At 42.9% G+C, this 20,800-nt stretch overlaps 1 protein-coding gene across 1 annotated transcript in view; it reads right to left on the bottom strand.

Moving 5' to 3' along the window:
- Positions 1-1,464: 1,464 nt before the first annotated feature.
- RNASEH2B (ribonuclease H2 subunit B) overlaps positions 1,465-20,800 on the bottom strand; it is a 51,351-nt gene continuing 32,015 nt past the window's right edge. Inside the window, exons 7-11 of the mRNA XM_038761851.1 lie at positions 19,533-19,638; positions 13,862-13,943; positions 8,627-8,669; positions 3,722-3,802; positions 1,465-1,938 (exon numbers count right to left, since the gene is read on the bottom strand). Of these exons, the coding sequence (XP_038617779.1) occupies positions 1,831-1,938; positions 3,722-3,802; positions 8,627-8,669; positions 13,862-13,943; positions 19,533-19,638 (420 nt within the window). The 3' untranslated portion in view covers positions 1,465-1,830. The remainder of the gene's footprint in view (positions 1,939-3,721; positions 3,803-8,626; positions 8,670-13,861; positions 13,944-19,532; positions 19,639-20,800) is intronic.

A 20,800-nucleotide genomic window follows, 5' to 3' on the forward strand; every position in this document is an offset into this window, starting at 1 on the left:
AATACATAAAATTAGAGATACATACGTAAGTGCTGTGGGGCTGGGGAAGAGCAAAGAGAGCAAGTCGGGGCGACACAGGACGGGGCAGAAGATGAGGAAAAGTGGGGCTTAGTCTGTGAAAGCCTCTTGGAGGAGATGTGCCTTCAGTAAGGCATTGAAGGAAAGGAGAATAACTGTCCGGAAGACTTGAGGAGGGAGGGCATTCCAAGGATGGAACAAGGCACAAGCCTTGGAGGGGGTCATTTTACCTGATGTAACTACATTGCTGTTCAGGTTCTAGGAAATTGCCTTAGGCTAACTCTCTCAATGCTGTAATATAGTCTTTAGTGATCTACTTAAAAGATTCTCATTTCTACGATTCATCCACCTGAAAGCATTAGATCTCGCTTAAGTCAGCATTACTCGGGTTTGTTCTCGAGCACGCTCGTGTTTGAAATGGACAGCACCCGAATTGGACAAGCTGACCTGGAAGAGAAGAGAGAGGTGAGGGAACAGCAGACGCACGCTTAAATCACAAGCCATGCTGCAGATATGAGTCACATGATCAACTGGTTAAGAGAACTGTATCACAAATGGAAAATAAATCCTACATAATAATCTATAAAACAATTAACTATTTCTTCTTATTTAAAAATCTATACCGGAGGGATATTCTTAGTTATAACCATCTTAGCAATCAGGAGGTAAGAGCACTCTCTCTGAGATAAACTGCAACATCTAAACCTCCTCTCCCTTTGAAGTATTTTGCCTGTCTTGAGAATGAATAAAGCCTATTTCCAATTAGCAATAAAGATAAGGATGGATCTATTTAGGAGAGATAATGATAAACCTGTTAAGCGCATGGTGCCTTTTTTCTGACTAGGGAGAGAAAGATTGCACTTTGAAAATTAAGCCTATGCACAGGCACACAAAACAAATTTAAAATTTTTCATTATAGATACACACTTATATTGCTCTTTGATCACATAATTCTGTATATTGTGATTTTTTTTGTCTGCTGTAAAATATTTACAGTGCTTTGATCCATTCTGTTAACTTACAGGCCAACTCGATAGTCAACAGGTCCAAACTTCAATATCTCATTTTCTCAACAGCAGTGCAGCTACAAGGCCTTGGCTCACCTTTCATTCCTAGTCACACCTCCACCATTCTGCTGTGCTTTCAGTTCTGATCCCATTGACTGACTGACGGACTGATTGATCAATCCCAGGCTTGTTGGAACCATTCCCACTTCTGTCCCAGTCCCATCACTATTCTCAACCTCTTCTGGCCAAGTTTCCCTCCTGCTTGGGAGGCAGGGGGTAGGGGGTTTCCTCTACTCCCGCCAGGCTCTGTCCACTGCTCCCTAAACAGCCCCTAAAAGGTGAAGGCGGTGACAATATGCACTGAATTATTTACGCGCTCGCCGGTGACCCTTTAAAAGTCCTGCCACGTTCCACGAGTAAAGACCCACACTCACCCATATGTTTGTAACAAGAGCCAATTTATTGAGGGGAAAATGGACTACTACATGGTAATTCAATTCATTTTATTGCTTCTCTTTATGTCAACCGACCACCCCAAACCACAAACCCCTAATCAGACAGGGCTATGAAATACAACAGTTGCCTGAGGATTTCTGAATATTGTCTGCAGTGGGGCCTGTTCTTTTGCTGGAATTTGACACTACCCAAAAAAGTAACTCATCTTTCATTCTGCAATTTGAAAGAACCCGGAAATCTTCCAGGAGCGAATCCCGTTAGTTGACTCTGCTGAGGCAAATTTGAGGGAAAAATGAGGCAGTCTCCAAAACATTTAAAATAAGTTTTCATTTAAATAAAGCTGAAATCTTCATTTCGCTGCCTTATTTTTTGCCCCAAAAAAACTGGAAATGCTTTTCATGCCACTCTTGTCAACCTTGGCCAGGGCCTTCTGAGCTGAAGTCATTTTGCTGTTTGTCTGTTAAATGTGCATAAGAGAGAAAAAATTGGTACATTGGGTCGCAAGAGGCTGACATCATTTATAAATCCAGTGAACAAACCCAACAAGGATTTGCACATTTTGAGGTCTAATAAGGGGAATTACCACTTTCCCGCTACACATTGCATGAATGTGTGATTACTTGACCAAAATGAGTTTTGAATTCTATTCAGATCTCAGATCTAAAAAGCAGAGAATTTTTTTTCCATGGAACCAGAAGGCAGAAATGTCTCCTCCCAGAGAATAGGATACTCCAGTCAATGGTGTTCTTTGGGGAATAATCTTGCCGTGAGCATTAAAGGCAATAATACAAACAATGGAACAGACACAAGCTGCAACTCCATCTCCCAACCGTACCACCCCATGTTGTCATGGGGCTGAATTACAGCCTTGTATTAAGGACGATGAATAATTCACACTCATTTACCATTTGTCTACTCTACAGGAAATCAAAGAAGGATGCATTCAAAAGATGACCAATATTTGTAAGGCGCGACAGGAGTCGTGGAATAATTTTCCCAGTCTTTTTTTCTGGCAAAGAAATGCTTTCTGAGAACTATGTTTGAAAAAGCGGGCCGCCAACAACCCTGCTTTTAGAATCTGTATCTTTTCTTAGTCATTTACCACTTCTTAAAACAAACATCCACAGAACTAAAAGAGCAATCAACTGTTTACTTTCACGACTTCCCAATCTCCCCCGAAGAACAGGGAGAGTCAGTGAAAAGGATGGTCTGCATTATAAAGTATACAAATAAATAACTGCCAAAGCATTTCAAAGAGAAATGGTTGATCTTGGCTCTAAAAGTCATCCTTCTAATTCTCTCGTTTATCAATGGTATTTACTGAGCGCTTACTATGTGCAGAGCACTGCACTTAGTGCTTGGGAGAGTACTACAGAGGTGGCAGATAGGTTCCCTGCCCACGAGTTTATAATTCAAAAATATCTGGAGTCAAAAAACAAACACATCTGTGTGATGAGATCTATTATGTGCCATTTCAGACCATCTATTCCAAGTAGTCAGGGTAAATCCATTCTATCCTGCTTCCACAGTGCTCTCTGGAGAGGACACAATGACTGGGCGTACCCAGCACAAAGTGAAGTGGGGATTACCTGGTGAATTTGACCTAAACAAGAGAGTTCTGTTCAAAAATCCCACTTTGGGGACTGAATCCTGTTTGGCTCATTTCATCGATCAAATAATCCAGGTAATGGTCAAATGTCCTCTTTTCTTTATGCTGGGTGACTATCTTCATGGGTAAAATTAAACTGAGAAATTGCCAGAATTCCACTTAGCCCCGTGGGAGCAGGGAAGGGTTGCAGAGGGTGGAGGGGGAGAGGGGTCAGTTTCAGAGAGCTGCCATCCTTGCTTTAACAGAGCATCCTGACTGTGGGAGTGTGCATCCACACTAATATCAAAGATGGTGATGGTCCTAGTTCTCAGGGAAACCTGGTATGGTTGCCAGGTTACCCCTTTTTCCCCCACTGTTTGGGGACTCCCAGATTGGTTGACTTTTCAAAGCCCCTTCCGATATTGTGACTGTAAAGAACAGAGGCCAGGTCAGAGTATACCTGCTCTTTATTACCACCAGCTTTACTTTAATACTAGAAGATATAGCGTACTAATGAAAGCCTCCTATGCTGTTTTATATTAACCTGATTCCATGACTCCCCTTTGTGTGCAAGTGATGCGACTCTCACAGAACCGCTAACACAAAAAGTAAAAAGAACAACAAAAATCCCCCACGGTCAAGTCTGACCTACCTTTTTGGTCTTCAAGTCGACAGTGTTAAACTTAGTATAGTCTTCCTCTGCCTGTACAGGCCCATCTGACAGCTTCTGTTTCTGCAATGTTAGAGTGATGAAGTTGTTTTGTCAAACAGGCCTGATTTATACCAGCGGCTCTGAATGCAGGAAGTGCTTCAGTTTTCTTTTGATCTGTGGGGAACTGATCCAAAAATACCGACGACAAGCAACTATGGGGTTTTTTAATGGGATCTGTTAAGCACTTACTATGTGCCAGGAACTGTACTAAGCGCTGGGGTAAATTCAAGGTTGTCACGTTGAATGCAGTCCCTGCCCCACATGAGGCTCACAGTCTTAACCCCCCTTTCACCGATGAGGTAATTGAGGCACAAAGAAGTGAAGCAACTTGCCCATGTCCACACGGCAGACAAGTGGTGGAGCTGGGATTGGAACCCAAGACCTTCTGACTCAAGCCCGTGCTCTATCCACTAAGCCAAGCTGGTGTTCAACTGTGAGATTATGAAACCATTTGTTCTGCTTCTTCATGCACATGAACAGCTAGGGACATATGGATGCCAAGTTTCAAGAATAATAATAATGATAGCATTTATTAAGTGCTTACTATGTGCAAAGCACTGTTCTAAGCGCTGGGGAGGTTACAAGGTAATCAGGTTGTCCCACGTGGGGCTCACAGTCTTCATCCCCATTTTACAGATGAGGTAACTGAGGCACAGAGAAGTTAAGTGACTTGCCCAAAGTCACACAGCTGACAATTGGCAGAGCCGGGATTTGAACCCATGACCTCTGACTCCAAAGCCTGTGCTCTTTTGCATTGAGCCACGCTGCTTCTCTCTCTCAGAAGTCACTGGAGTTCAGTGTCCACCTGTATGGTGTTCTGCTACACCTCCCAGCCCTGTCCTCTCCACGTCTATCCAGAGAGAAGAGCTTTGGAAAGACGAATGCAAAGGAGTCAGTCGAGATGGGGAAAGCTGGGAGAGCCCAGTTGCCTCAGAAATTCTCCTCACAGACTCTCCGGATGCCCTTGAGTCTTGGCCAACATCTCTAAGACCCAAAGTTCCCCTCTGACAGCCTGCTATTGTGCTCCCTAGTAGTTGATCAGTCTCAACTCCCCCAGGTATATTTGTTTATGCAGTTAACATTGAAACCTCACCCCACAGAAAGCACACTGTCAAGAGTCACCAAGGAATAACATAGACACTGGATATAAAAACATCTTAGGTCTGCAAAACGCTTTGAGGTTCATGAATAAGAGCCACAATACTGCAGGTAGAATACAGGGCACCAAAGTACTGTTCCCTTTAGTGGAAGTGGTATTAAGTTCTGCAGAATTCCCCTCTTGGCTTCTGAGCCCGCTCAGAGTGTGTAGCACCAAAACAAAGACTAAGGTATCATTTGGACAAGGTTGGTTTATTACACAACCACTTTTGGTGGTAATTTCTTCCACTTATATTTGGATCCCATATGGGTTCTCCTCACTCACCCATTATGGCTCGAGAGAGGACCCCCAACTCACCAGCTCTCCAGGAAGCAACAACTCCCAGTTAACCTCATTTATTGAGCACTTGTGTGCAGAGCACTGTACTAAGTGTTTGGGAGAGTACAATATAACAGACACATTCCCTGCCCATAACAGAGCACTGTACTAAGTGTTTGGAAGAGTACAATATAACAGGCACATTCCCTGCTCACAACGAGCTCCCAAATAAGGAGACCTCAAAACCTGGAAATGAATGAGGACACGTGCAGTAGTAACACGCCCGGGATAAAGGGCTCAAACAGGCCTTGAAAAGCATCAAGGCAGCTTGGACCACAGGAATGAACAATTCTAAAGGAAAGATCCAAAATGAGACAGGCAATTCTTCAGGCAATTCCCACTACAGATGAAACAGTATAATTATACTGTTAATAAAAGTAACAGTATAATTAATAGTAACTAATGGGTTATAAACTCTGGGAACCCAAATGGTTTAAACAAGTGCTGTCCGCTGTTCTGTTTTTTTTTTTAATTCAAAGAATATACAGGATTGGGATTAACATCCTTTACCAGAGCTTCCCCTAACAGTGCAGTAGCAAACATGCTGAAACAAATTTCCACTATGATCTCACCACTGTTTTCAAGGGCATAGAGAATGTCCTAATACTATCCAGGCAATCTGTTGTGAAGAACCTATAGTTCTCCTGGGGACTGTCCCCAGTGACTATGAAGTTTCACAGGCAAGTGGCAATAGACTACTTGGCCCTTCTTGATATAAAGGTCAAATGACCTATTGTTACAAAGCCTCCACCTCTCTTCAGTTTAAGAGAAAGAGATCAAGTAAAATCCTGGAAGTGTTGGATAAGTGGCCCTGTTTTGGATCAGCTAGTCCTAGAACTCAGAAAGAATGATGGTCTCATAGATTTAATTTTGAATCCTGGCTAGGGTCTGGTGTAGTAAGGTCACAAATGAGTTACTCCGCAGGAATGACCGTGACATGATTACATTTTCGATTCTAGTTGGGGAGGGAGAGTCCTCCAAATCAAGGAACCCCATTTTCAAAAGAGGAACTATCGTAGAATAAGTAAGCTTCAAAATGCCTACAGGCAGTTTAAAAGCACGATCTTTGAAACTCAGGTAAAATGTCTGCTACAGAAGAAGAGGACGATTAGACAGAAAACCTGCAAGGTCAACCAGTCTAGCAGACGAGGTCATCTGAGAAACAAAGAAATCCTTTTCCAAAATGGAAAGCCCAACCCAGTAGGAACAAAAAAGTCCCAAAGAGTCGTAGATCAGGTGCTAACAGAACACTTCACTAGGCACTTGGGGGACACCAAGAAATACTGAATAAAATGTAATCCCTGCTTCTCCAGGAATTTACAATCTAACTGAGAGGCCGAGCCGACAAAGTGACAAATTAATAAATTAGCTAGGGTTTTACTGGGGAAGATGTTGAGAAAGTTCCCACTTTTGTAGGCCAGACTGATAAACACATCACAGAGACTGGATGGGCCCCACCCAGGAATTCTGAAGAACTGGGAGGGGAAATTGCAAAATGCCACAAGATTGTGTAAATTTGTGTTAAACAGCCGCTGGACTGGAAGCCTGCAAATTAATGATATTTATAAGGGCCTTACTATGTGCCAAGTGCTGGAGTAGATACGAGACGATCGTGTTGGACATAGTCCCTGTCCCACATGGAGTTCACAATCTAAAGGCAGGGAGTGTATGTAGGTACTTTACCCCCATTTGAATCCATCTATAAGAAGGGCCCTTTGAAACCTGAAGGTGGTAAATTCAACACAAACAAAAGGGAAAAAAATCCAAAGAGAGTGTGCAGGCAGATACATCAAGAGTTTCAAGAGTTTGAAAAAAATAATGGACAACAGATGCACAATAGGTTTTTGAGGGAAAAGTTACTGATGTTAGCTATCTGGTGGGCTCACGGACTTCGGGACTACGACGGATATTTACAGGGATGTTAGAAGGAAGATCCCAAACGTGAAGACAGATGTCAGGACGGTAACCATCACACTGTTTCCAAACACCTTTGTTTCTAACATAAATCAACTGATCAGTGATATTTACTGAGCACTTTCTGTGTGCATAGCACTGTACTAAGGGTTTGGGAGAGTACAATATAACAGAGTTGGTAGACACGCTCCCTGCCCATAAAGCTTACAATCTAGAGGGGGAGACAGACATGAAAATAAATGACCGATGTGATCGTAGGAGATGTGGGGCTGAGGAAATCTGTCAGACAGATTTCAGGCTAATTAGACTGGTCTGAGACTCAGTAAAACATTGCTTACATTCTCACTGGTAGGTGTGCCTGGGAAGGCAAGAGAAGAGGGTAAATAAAGTCAGATTTAATAGTCATGCCATAACTTCAAAGGATCCATTACTTTGCCACCATCCGCTAGGATTAAGTGGATTACAACATTCATATACTGAGCAGGGCATTCTTAGCGAAGAGGCTCCAGAACTGTATCCGTATGGCCATTATCAAAATATAAGGTTGAGCACCTTAATACCAAGCGGCGAACTAGCCCACAATCAATAAATAGTATTTATCAAGCACCTGTGCAAACAGCACTGTGATAAGTATCTGAGAAACTGCAACAGAGTCAGTAGACATAATTCCTGCCTTCGAGGAGCGTACAATCTACTTTGTGCAGAGCACGGTAAAAAGTGTTTGGGAGAGGAGAACAAGACTTAGATCTCTGCCTGTAAGGAGTTTATAAAAGACTAGGAGACAGACTGCAAAATACATTAGATAAGAAATAGTGCAAGTATTACATGGGGGTATGGACACCCAAGTGTTTAGACGACTTGGAAAGACTGAAGTGGCACTTGGTGGAGGTACAAAATGGAGAACTGAGAAATCAGTTGCACTTTGAGGCATAATTGGAATAGGAAAAATAAGTAATAATGTTGGTATTTGTTAGGTGCTTGAAGAAGCAGCACAAAGTTTTTGAGTTGTAATATTGGAAAAACTCTTGATCATCTGTGCCGCACAATAGGCTTTTAAAAGTGAAAACATCACTTTATCTGGAAGCCCATTAACTTTTACTGATGATTCAAGACAAAAGAGTTTAAATTTACCTGAACATCTTGTAATCAGTAAGGCAAAAGTGAAAGCAAATCAGCAACCCCTCCACGAAAAAAAAAAAAAAAACAACCCAATGTATTCCTTTTAATCAATATCAGGCTAAAGCAGTGGCATTTTTCGATACACTCAAAGGAATAGGTCAGAGGACCTGCCCCAGGACAGAGTGGCTTGGTCTGGGTTAATCTACACCCACTTCAGTTTCACACAGTACGTGGTAGGTGGGGCATGCTTAAATACTTAAGCAACACAATCTCATGTGGTAAATATTCCCTATTTCCCTCAGTCCTCCAAAGTCACATTAGTCGCAGCTTCTTACCTTTAATGGAGGTTCTGATGTTGGAGTGGAAAGTTCTGGCAGCCTAAGGAAAAAGAGAGCTTTGTCAGGTTTTCACATCTCTGCAAACAGAGGGACAAGTCAACCTTTAAATTCATCCCATTTTCTCTCTGCAGTGTTACATAAGGATTGTAAAACAATTTCTGCTCAAGAGAGAGAATTCACTAGGTGTAGTGAAAAACCCAGAACCATTTCCTGGTTCACCAAATAACTTCCCCCACATATTGGAAGAGAAACAGCTTGTCCAGGGGGAAATGGCCCATCTTTCCGGCCTCCCTAACCCCCGCCCCACAAGGCTGAAGGATAAGAGTTCTTCATTTCTCAAAAAACAAAAACAAAAACAAAAAAAACAGACTGATGGTTTCCAAAATTATGCTGCGGGGCATTCTTTTCACACACAATTTTTTTTTTTTTAATTGGAATTGCAGTACCCTTCACCACACCAGTTTGCAGCATAGATTTGGATGTATTGCGAGGAAGAAAATGCTCCTTGAAACGTCGGAGGTATTTTCCTGCTCCCCCAGCACATTGCTTTCCCTTTGAAGCCCGGAATCTGGGCTCTTGCTTGGAGAGTGTCTGGCCACAACATCGGAGCAGATGCCTGGCTTCAGCGGGACAGCATTCCTCTGAAGCGACTGACAGCTTCGCTAGGCAGGCAGCACCCCCGCTCTGCTCTGAAGTGGGTCCAGGACTGTGGGATTGGAGTGGTTGCCTAGGGGCCGTATCGGTGACCCTGGGACCCCCAGTCAAGGGTCAGAAGTGGGACTCAGGCGCCTCCTCCTCCACCCTCATTTCCCTTACACTGCAGATAGAGTGGGAAATAGGGAGCAAAACAGCCTCAGCAGACTGGGAATGGGGCGGGAGAGGGAAAATCAAAACTGGGTCTCCCAAACCTGTTCTAGTGAGAGCTTACTGCAGCCTAATAAAGCCCAGATGGCCTCATCTGCATTTGCCTTCTAAACATTCTGGTAAATTTTCCCCCAGTATTTTTCATATTAAAAGTTTATTTTAAAATCTTCATAAGGAAGGGCTGATTTCCATCAATGTGGACAGCCCTGTAAATGCTAAAAAAAAAAAAAACATCGCCTACTTATCAGTAGCTAACTTCTAATGAAGTGAATGAAAGGGGCCGTAGCTGGTTTCATGTTTCTGTTTCATTTTTAGAGGGAAGAATTGTGTTCCTGTTGCTCCTACCAAGGAATGGGGGGTGGGCGGGGGGAGACTTTACAGTGGGTGAGGAAGAAAATATACACAGGAAGAAAAGGATAAGTCCCTGTCATTATACAGAATCTGAGGGGAAATAGGGCCGCGGTTCAGTGAGAGGCAGCGTCGGGAGCCGATGAGGTGGGCACTGAACCTGGACTGCTAGCCAGAGATTAGCTGAAAGTGCCCACTGACGACTTGAGCCAAAACAGGAAGCTCCTTTACTGACCTGAAAGTACTGGACAACCTCTGTGTGCTTTACATAGGTTCAGCAAAATAATAACCTCAGACAGAATATTTTTGAAGAAAACCTAGAATGCTTCTTCAGGGGGTCCTGCGACCACTCTATCCCTGGCTCCAGAGTCACTGCATTCCTCTCCCTGGTCCCATAAACACAGGTGCCGTTTTTGAGCCAAGGGACTCAGTTGCAAAAGCTGAGTTGGAGAGCTTGGGCATTTAAGAATAAAAATACCAGACATAAAGGCATTTTGGTGTCATGGCCGACACCACCCAGGAGACAGACTAGATAAAGCCGAGCAAACCGATACCCTAGGCCTGGAGAACTGGGTGTCAAGGGAGAGAGTTCCAGAGCTGCTAGCTTGTCCAGTGCCATCCCCACCTACACTTTCCCAGATGGCCCGAGCTTCCTCCCCACATCCAACAGACAATTACATTTGCCCTACTTCAAAGCCTTACTGAAGCCATCTCCTCCAAGATGACTTCCCTGACTAAGCCCTACTTTCCTCTTCTCCCACTCCCTTCTGAGATGCCCTGAATTGCACCCTTTACTCATCCTCCCTCCCAGCCCCACAGCACTTATGTACATAGCTGTAATTTATTTAATTGATGTCTGTTTCCCCCTTTAAACTGTAAGCTCGTTATGGACAGGGAATGTGTCTGTTACAGTGTACTCCAGCAAGCGCTTAGTACAGTGTTCTGCACACAGTAAACACTCAAAAAATACGACTGACTGACTAGGTTCTCTGCTAGTTAATGGAGCTTTCCGAGAACTCAAGAGAGAGCGGTGTTTTCTGAGCCCAGCTGCCAGGCCCACTCATGTCTGCACATTAACCACCCGCTTTAATACTTACTGTTTGAAGCACCAAGGTGGTTATCACAACAGCAACCGCATAAGATAGGCATGAACTATCCAATGGCTTACTCTCCTTAGTTATGGGACGCTCAGAGCCCCAGATTCCCTGGACCTTCCTTATAATGATTTCATTTTTTTCCACTGTCCTCTACTGCTTCAATCACAGGTTTTCATTTTCACTGTTAACTTTTTTACACGAAGCTAATCTTGGGAGCCAGTTAGAAAATTGAAACATACTTGGCAAATTATTTGAGCTTTTTGGAGGAGCAGAGCAATAAACATCTATCTTAGACCTGGAAGGGACTCACCACAGGCACCTGAGGAAGCCCTCTGCCTCCAGGCAGGTGAAAATCTAAACTACCCAAAACAGATGGTCAAATATTTATTTACAAAGGAGGAAATGTCTTGGTTTTGTCGCCTGAAAATCTGCTTCTACAATTTCTTATGGTAATCTGTTGTTTCTTTATAATCAAAAACTCCTTTTATGTCCAAATGAATTCTGTCACTGCAAATTAAGCTCATTTCCTCTTGTCCTGTAAAAAAAAAACCCCTCCCAACAACCAGAGGGAGCAGAAGGCATGCTAATTTTCTTTGTTAATTCAACATTTTCCTTTTAAGTGTTCCTATGAACTGATTGTTTGCCAAAATGAACCCTCCAGGTATTGTTCCAACCCCCAAACCGGATGCTTCAGGATAGTCAAATAGTTTATTAGTCCTTTCAAGTCAATCCCCCTCTCCTCTTTCACCCCCCCCACCCAAATCTCTTCCCATCTGCCCCCCTGCATAGTTCAATCCATGAATCAATGTGGTTTACTGAGCACCTGAATGCAAAGCACTACCCTAAGCACTTGCTTACACTTGGGAGAGAATGACAGCAGTTCCCTAGTCTCCAAGAGCTTGCAATCACTAGAATGCTACCTAGAGGAGCTGGGAGGGGTTAGCTCCTCCTTGGAAGCTGGGCCTTGTTCCTTAAACCAAGGGTCAGAGTCAGTGGCTGCAAGCACTCTTACCAAGCCTCCTGGGCTCGGGTGCCAAGACGGCTTAGATTACAATTTAAGTTCAACCAATCTATGATACTTACTGAGTACTCCACTGTGGACACAGTAAGCGCTCAATAAATACGACTGATGATGACAGGGATTGTCTCTGTTGCTGAATTGTACTTCCCAAGCGCTCGGTACAGTTCTCTGCACACAGTAAGTGCTCAATAAATATGACTGAATGAAGGAATGTGCAGACAGTGCTCACTGAGTGCTTGGGAAAGTACAATACAACAGAGTTGGCAGACGCGATCCCTGCCCACCACAAGCAGCTTACAGTCTACAGTCAACAAACATGAGCCTTTTTTCTTTAGTGCTCCAATTAGAACTTGGTTTCGGAGTCTTATATGGCTCATTCCACCAAGGACCCATATTTAACAGTGAATGATATTTTAACTTTCCAAAAAAATCACATAATGAGAGTGCGTCCCCATCTCCCTCCATTAAATTGTTCTAAGTCAATAAAACTTCCTTTACAAATCCTCATCCAGCTCTTTTAAAAGTCAGAAATTCATAAAGTCAAGCACGACTGCTAAACTTAATACAAGTTTGTTATTAAAAATCTAACTTCCAAAACTACTTCTCCTTAGGAAGAAAGGGTTCTTCAGGAGTGAGGTTGTACAGATCAATCAACCAACCAATGGTATTTATTGAATGCTAACTTTGTGCAGAGTACTTGTTTACTAAGAGCTAAGGAAAGTACACTGACAAAGCAGACACAATGGCTGCTCTCATCAAGGAGTTTACAGTGTAGCAGAACAAGACAAGGCTCTAGTGTAAAGAGTGCACGAGAAATTCAGAGACGAATACAATGGAAGAGGAGCAGCTCCAATTTAAAGCAGGACATTTCTGTGCAATGACAAGCAACCAAATGCATTAAAAAGCCAATCAAAACAAGAAACTAAACTTGTTTAGTTTCAGTAGTTCAGTGAGCTACATCTGCACTCATCAGAACTCATATTATCACTGTGGCCAGGGAACATGTCTACCAACTCTGATATATTGTACTCTTCCAAGCACTTAGTACAGTACTCTGCACACAGTAAGCTCTCAATAAATATGATTATTATACTCATTCCTCAGGAGAGGAAGACTGAAAGTGATCTCGTGAAAAATAAGGAACCAAGCCTTGATGGCATGCCGTGGTTCCTGGAAGGTGGTAAACACAAGGCTAGGAAGCATGGTTTTCCAGAGGTTTGGGGTGTTAAAGTAGCTGGGAATACCACCAAGAAGCAACCTTCAACAGTGAAAAGGTCTCTCTTCTCTCCCCTCCTTCCCTCCCTTCTCTCTCTCTCTTTCTCCTACACCAAGTTTGATGCTGCCCACAGACAACGAATACAAGTAGCTGTTCCCCCATGTGACTAACTGTCATGGATCCAAAAATAAGATAAATCTGTTCTGAAATCAAATGATGGAAATCCACAGATACTCTTTCAACTCAGGAAACAAAGTAGCTTGCATCACCACTGTCATGATACAGGGGAAAAATGAATCAAGTACTTATAATTTAATGAAACTTTTAAATCTGATTTACAAGCATATTTCAAATTTCAGTTTTCTTCCCTTGGGCCATCTCATGGAAAGCTACCAAATGAAATTGAAATATTGGGGTTTGGGATAAAAAAAATAGATAAAACTGAATTGATTTCTGTAAATCAAACCAATCCCCTAAATACACTCACTCTGGCCTAGAATACCAGTCTAGTAATAATCATAAGAACCGCCTCTAAACCACACAATATCTGACGAGGGGAAAATAAAATCACTGTAATCTGATAAGCAATAAAATTACATCATTCCTTGAGATGCCAAAAGAAATTTCTTTTGCAGAAAGGAGTCATAAATAAAGCTAAAGATTGAGAAGAAAGGAAAACAGCTTACTGTAAGTGTTTGGATAAATCTTCACTTAAATCTTTAGGAATATATTCGGATATCAAACCATAGGCATAACGAACGTAGTCCTCTGGAAAGAAAAAAAAAAGGCACATGTAAAGGAAGAAAAGAGAACCCGAGTGAACAGTCAGGATGGGCTAACAGGGAGGGTGCTTTCTTAAAAGTGAGAAAGAGGTAGCATGGCCTATTGGTAGGAGCACAGGACATGAAGTCAAGAGTCATAAGGATCTAGTCCTGGCTCCACCACGAGCAGGCTATATGTAAGTCAATTAACTTCCCCAAATCTCAGTTTAGTCATCTGTAAAATGGGGTTTACCTACCTGTTCTCCCTCCTTTTTAGGCTGAGTTTTGACGATCTATCAGAGTGTCTGACACAATGCTTGGCACACTGTAAGGACTTAATAAACATATAATTTATTCGAAGAAAAACTACTGCCCTGCATGGGACAGGGACTGTGTCCAACCCAATTTGCTTGTATCCATCCCAGTGCTTAATACAGTGTTTGGCACATGGGAAGCACCTAACAAATTACCACAAAAATACCACAAAATTTACCAATGAGTATATGGTTGCAAAGGCCAATGGCCACATCTAGCACATAAAAAGGTTGTCCCTTGTTTTACTCATGTTTGCAGAACTGTTTACCCTTGTTTCCTTGTCTCTTGTTCCTAAAAGAGATTTTGCTCCAAGGCCACTTCTTTCTTGATAGCAATAAGCCCTGCTAGTCTATCCTCAGTAAATTAATCTATTTTAATTCAATCTATTTATTGAACACTTAGTTTGAGCACAGCATTAACCACTTGGGAGGCCGGTTGGGGGGAGGAGGGGAAAGAGTTAGTAGATCCAATTCCTGACCACAAGGCCCACAGCACTTACGTACCTATCTGTAATTTATATTAATGTCTGTCTCCCCCCACTAGACTGTTAGCTCGTTGTGGGGAGGGAATGTGTCTGGTATATTGTACTGTCCCAAGAGCTTAGTACAGTGCTCTGCACAAAGTAAGCACTCAAATACAACTGACTGACTTCTGATTTTTTGGCAGAGTTTTCAGCGGGATGCAGCATGGCCTAAGGCTTGGTTTTACTGTGCCCTTAAAATACTTCCTCTCTACTCCTCGCTATTATTTTCCTAATTCCAGCTCTCAATACAGCTACTGTTAGGGTATCCTGCTGTTACTTACTCTCCTCACATGTCCCACCCAGCAGAGTTGAGTCAAGGTCATACTAGCTTCGATGTTAAGGAGACTATGCTCTTGAACTTCATCGTTTGTGATCCTACTCTGCCGTCTAATGCAGGGTAAGGCCTGTTTAGGATGCTGATGGAACTGCCCAGGGAGCTGGATGTGGTGCCTTTGTGCAGTTCAGCAGGTCTCATGGCTGTAGGGAAGGTTGAGCTTAATAAACACCATTATTAATATTAATGTTATATCATTTTCTTTGGCAGTTTTGCTGTAAGTGACCATCGCCCAAAATGTACTTGGTCATAGTTGGTGTCTTGTTCCTTCACTTTGTCATGATTATAAACTGGTTTTTCCCAGCATTCAAAGCCTCGGCTTTCCAGCCTGGCTTCCGCTGGACTCAAACTCATCCCATTCTCATCATTCAAAACACCATCAGTTCCTTGGAAAATCTGTTCTCTGACACACACCTAGATTCCCTTACACACCCATCCAACCCAAATAACATTAGTTTGGTACAAATGCTTTCTCCCACCATGTTATTGGATTGTTTCTTCTTCTTGTGGGACCCAAACTCCCCTTTCTCCTTCATTGTCATATATCGCTGATGTACAGAAAGGACCACTTTCTCAGAACAAAAACCAGGTGAACAGCAAGCCTGGCAATATTCATGGCTATATATAGGGAGGTTTTTCCCAAATAATTTTGCTTTTGTCTGCTCCTATATTTAATAGGCTTCATCACCACACCAGAATTAGTATTATTCTTTTAAAGAAATGAATTATTATACATACGTTTTTGGTAAGCATTTATTTTAATGGGGTACTTTATGTATTTTTTTCCCTGAAAAAACTAATAAAAATCTCCTTACAAAAGTTAAAAGCTGACGCAACGTAACACAGAATCATTAATTCTAAAGCATCTGGAGCCTACAATTATTTGGCAAAAGCTTCAGGACTAAAATACAGTTCTGGCATCTATTGAAAACAATGAGATAAGACTAAAGAATCTGTCAAAGTCTTGTACTTAATGTTACTATCTTGAATAAAATGCCAAGGCACACTAAACACCCCCAGAAAGGCAGGATACGCATTTGGAGTTACACTGATGTCTTTTAATAAACAAAAGTGTATATAAAGCTGTCCTCTAGGGTTTGAAGATAACACTACTGTTCAAAAGATTTCAGACACATGTGTGAATGTGACTAAAAGATTGGTCAGTGGGTGACTGAAAATCCCTTTCCACATCAAGTTCAAAGAGCGCCTGCCCCTTCCTGCTCAGCTGCATCTGTTACCACAGTGCCAAGGATGGTTTTGGATTTGAAGGCAGCAGTTTTCTTGAAGCCTCTGCTCTTCCAGAGTTCACTTTGTTTCTAACTCCCACGTGGCAGACTATTCTGCTTGGTTCTCAGTAAGTGCTTAATAAACGCTACTGATCGACCAAAAAAAGTTTTTGTGTTTCTTTTTTAGAATCTCCCTCCTGAACCTGACATATAAATAATTTACCTGTTCAAACACAGGCTGTGAGGGTCTTCCTTGCATTCCCAAATGTAGCTATGTAGAGGGAACATTAATCCTTTCATTTTCATCAAGACCCAGCCAGCATTAACAGAGTTAACTGGCCCATGAAGGACAATTGGCAAACTGCATTTTCATATCCTAAACCTTTCTTTACACACATCCTTATCACGGTATGAGATTTTGTTTTTAAAATCAAATGGCAAAACTATTATATTCTTTGTAGGTTTCCTAAGTGTAGATGTGATTGATCATTAATTTAATTCCAAAATATTAGTTAATTAGGTCAAGGTCTTGGAAAACCCAGCCAAGAGTTTAGTGGGAAGAGTACGGGCCTGGGAGTTAAGTGACCTGGGTTCCAATCTCGGCTCCACCACTTAGCCTCTATGTGCTTCAGTTTCCTCGTCTGTAAATTAGGAATTGAAACTTGTTCTCCCTCCAGCTTAGACTGCGAGCCTCATGTGGGACAGAAACCATGAACGACTTGATTATCTTGCATCTATACCAGAACTTAGTACAGTGTTTGTAATATGGTAGGCACTTAAATACCTCAATTACTGAAACCCTTCTTGACCATAATAATAATAATAATAATGATAGCATTTATTAAGCGCTTACTATGTGCAAAGCACTGTTCTAAGCACTGGGGAGGTTACAAGGTGATCAGGTTGTCCCACGGGGGGCTCACAGTCTTAATCCCCATTTTACAGATGAGGTAACTGAGGCCCAGAGAAGTTAAGTGACTTGCCCAAAGTCACACAGCTGGCTATTGGCAGAGCCGGGATTTGAACCCACGACCTCTGACTCCAAAGCCCGGGCTCTTTCCACTGAGCCACGCTGCTTCTCTAATTAAGTTAAGTTAAACATATATGCCCGGTCTAGTGGACAGAGCATGGGCCTGGGAGTACAGAAGGATCTGGGTTCTTCTGCCACTTGTCTTCTGTGAGACCTTGGGCAAGTTACTCAACTTCTCTGTGCCCTGTAATTAAGACTGTGAGGCCCACGTGGGACATGGACTGTGTCCAACCTGATTACCTTGTATCTACCCCAGTGCTTAGAACAGTGCCTGGCACATAATAAGCACTTTAACAAATACCGTAAGACCGTATTCCTTAACATAGTATCCTGATATTACAAACGGAAAAAATTGAAAGAACTCAGTGACCCTCCGGAACCTAAGCTCCTTTTGATCAGGTATTGTGCCTACCAACTCTTATTATATTGTACTCTCCCAAGTGCTTAGTACAGTACTGTGCACACAGTGAGCACTCAGTAAATATCAGACGGACTGATACCAGAGTTTTGTGTGTTTCTTTTGGTACAATTAACTATCTGAATTGCCAGCATATTAGACTTGGAACACTGAGCTTCAGAGTGAGTTTGGACCCGCCACCTGATTTACGCTGAACTAGGACTAAAAACAATAGGAGGCCTTATATTTAAAGCAATCCAAGGTAAGGGAAGATTTAGAAAAGCCAGCCAGGATCTCACTTCTAATCCTCCAAAGACTGCGGTATCCAATGCTGAACTAACTCTGAAACAGAATCCTAGCCAGAGTCAATGTTTAATCAAGATCATAGTTTGGAAAGAGTCAATCTATGATACTTGAGCGTTTACTCTGTACAGAGCACCGGAGGAAAGTCTTGGGAGAGTAGAACAGAGTTGGGAGACAATCCCTGCCTTTAAGCAACTTTCAAAGAATATTCACAGAGACACAAAGGCTGAGGTTTTACTGCTTGTAGGTTCAGAGACTATGGTAGAATACACAGAGTTACCTGGCTTCATGGCCAGAGGCAAAAGCTTGAGGAAGAGAGTGGAAAAGGCTTCTGACTGAAATAGCCCCAAATTTGCTGATTCTAGCCTCCTTTACCGCAGGCACAGTTTAAGCTGAGAGAAAATGCCCTCACCCCATGGAAACTTTCTAACAGAATCCCAGCCCAGAACAGATCAAGGAGCAGCTACCTGACACCATCAGAGCAACAGAGCAAACTGAGGCTTCCCCAGAAACATCCTGGAGAAAAACTCACGTTCCCCACAGAGGGGGTGAAACTCTACCTCTACTGGCAGGGGAGGTAAGCCCCGCTGATAGGTTGCCAAAGTCAAATCTACGTGCTGCTAACTCCACCTTCCCAAAGCCCCAGCTCAGAGAGCAACCCTCTTCTCTTGGCTGCCGCCACACATCAGGCTGGTCTGCTTACCGTTTGCCTTCCAACAGCCTCCTGCTAAATCACCTTGTTTGAAGCTAAGCCTCCAATGTGCTTTTTCTGGCTTCCCTGCTTGGCCGTATCCCGTTTCAGTACACCAGAGTAGTTTCTGGCTGCCCTGCTATCATCCTCCCTTCAGCCCCGAGAAGCTGGATTCCAATGAGAACTTGTCCAAGCCTGGAGAACTGAGCTCCAGAACTACACTGCTGTTAATCTCATCCTGCCATTTGAAGTTTCATCTGGTGTGGATGATGATGATGACTGGGGTATTTGTTAAGTGCTTACTATGCATCAAGCACTGTTCTAAGTGCTGGGGTGGATACAAGGCAATCAAGTCGGACGTAGTCCCTGCCCGACAGGGGGTTCACGATCTAAGTAGCGGGGAGAACAGGCACTGGATCCCCATTTTTCCATTGAGGAAACTGAGGCCTAGAGAAGTTATGTGACTTGCCCAAAGCCACAGAGAAGACAAGTGGAAGAGCCAGGATTAGAACCCAGAGCCTCTGACTCCCACGCCACTGCTTTTTCCACTAAGGCCACGTGCTTCTGGTGTGCAGGTCCCAGGGAACAAATGGCACGTGCCTTCAGTAGGTCTCACAATCATACAGGAAAGGTAGGCACTTGTTCCGTTTTGCAGACCTTTAATTTCTTACGGATCCTAACGCCCTTTCGCCTCCAACCAATGGACCCAAAGAATGCTGGGGAGGAATACTGTGATGGACCGGCCCTCATCTCATACGTTTAAAAAATAGCCCTCACCTTCTTTAACGCTTGAAGCGTGATCCCGGGTGATGAATGTAGCAGAGAGAACACGATCACCCACGCTCACACTGCTGTTTTTTAATGCTGTCACGGTCTGGTCAACCTACAGAATGGAAAAAATAAAAGGAAATCAGCAAACGCCAACCAAATTACCAAAGAGGTTAAATTGGGTTTAAACCACACCAAATGTTTTACCACGCCTGAACATAAAGAAAATTTATAGAGAACTTTAACAGAGATGCACTCCCAAGACACCTTGCAACATTGGGCTCTTCCTGTGGAGGAAAGGGAAGCAAAAAGGAGTGGGGATTCAGGGGAGACGGAATTGCGGTGCCCCTCAATTCCCTCCTCCCAGGAGAGGGCAGGCTGAAGAGGAGGAAAAAGGCAAGAGGTTTTCCTTCATTTTTTTTTTCCTTCCCTCTATGTTATATCTTTCCAACTATCAACTGCATATCTATTACACTCCCAACTACTTGTATTACTTTAACATCTAGCAATTTACATACTCTACCCTTTATCAATCAATATTACATTCATACTGGTACTGGGCAGAGCGTTATCCTAAGTGCTTGGGAGAAGCTGCATGGCCTAGTGGAAATGGAGCACATACCTAGGAGTCAGAGGATGTGGGTTCTGGCTTTGTGACCTTGGGCAAGTCACTTAAGTCACTTAACATTCCTTATCTGTAAAACAGGGATTCAGTGTCTCTTCTCCCTCCTGCTTAGACATGACACCCATGTGGGACGGGGATTGTGCCCAGTCTGATTAACTTTTACCTAATATTTGCAACAGTGCTTGACATACAGTAAGCACTTAAATGTAATACTATATAATAGCAATAATATTAACAATAGAAAATAGACACACTCTCTGTTACCCTCAAGGAGCTTACAATCTAGAGACACTTACTCATACACATATCCATCTTTCAGTTTTCTTCTTCCCCCAAATTGCAATTTTACTTTGTGTCAGTGTCCCCAGCTAGACTGTAAGTTCCTTGTGGGCAAGGATCATGTCTTTTAACTTTTCTGTTCTTTCCCAAGCACTTAGTACAGAGCATTGCACACAATACTACTGAATGACCGACTATCATACAGCCCCTTGCCCTTCTCTCTAAAATAGTGATGGTAAATCCTCTGTGATAGTGGTCCTTTTCCAGGCCGCTTAGGCCCCTACTGTGTTGTTCACTGTTCCCTGACTCTTGATCTGACAGGAACACCTCAAAGTCAGGATCTGGAAGACTTCACACTATGTTCAAGCTTTCT

Source organism: Tachyglossus aculeatus, chromosome 20, assembly GCF_015852505.1.
Source record: "Tachyglossus aculeatus isolate mTacAcu1 chromosome 20, mTacAcu1.pri, whole genome shotgun sequence".
Lineage (NCBI taxonomy): Eukaryota > Metazoa > Chordata > Mammalia > Monotremata > Tachyglossidae > Tachyglossus > Tachyglossus aculeatus.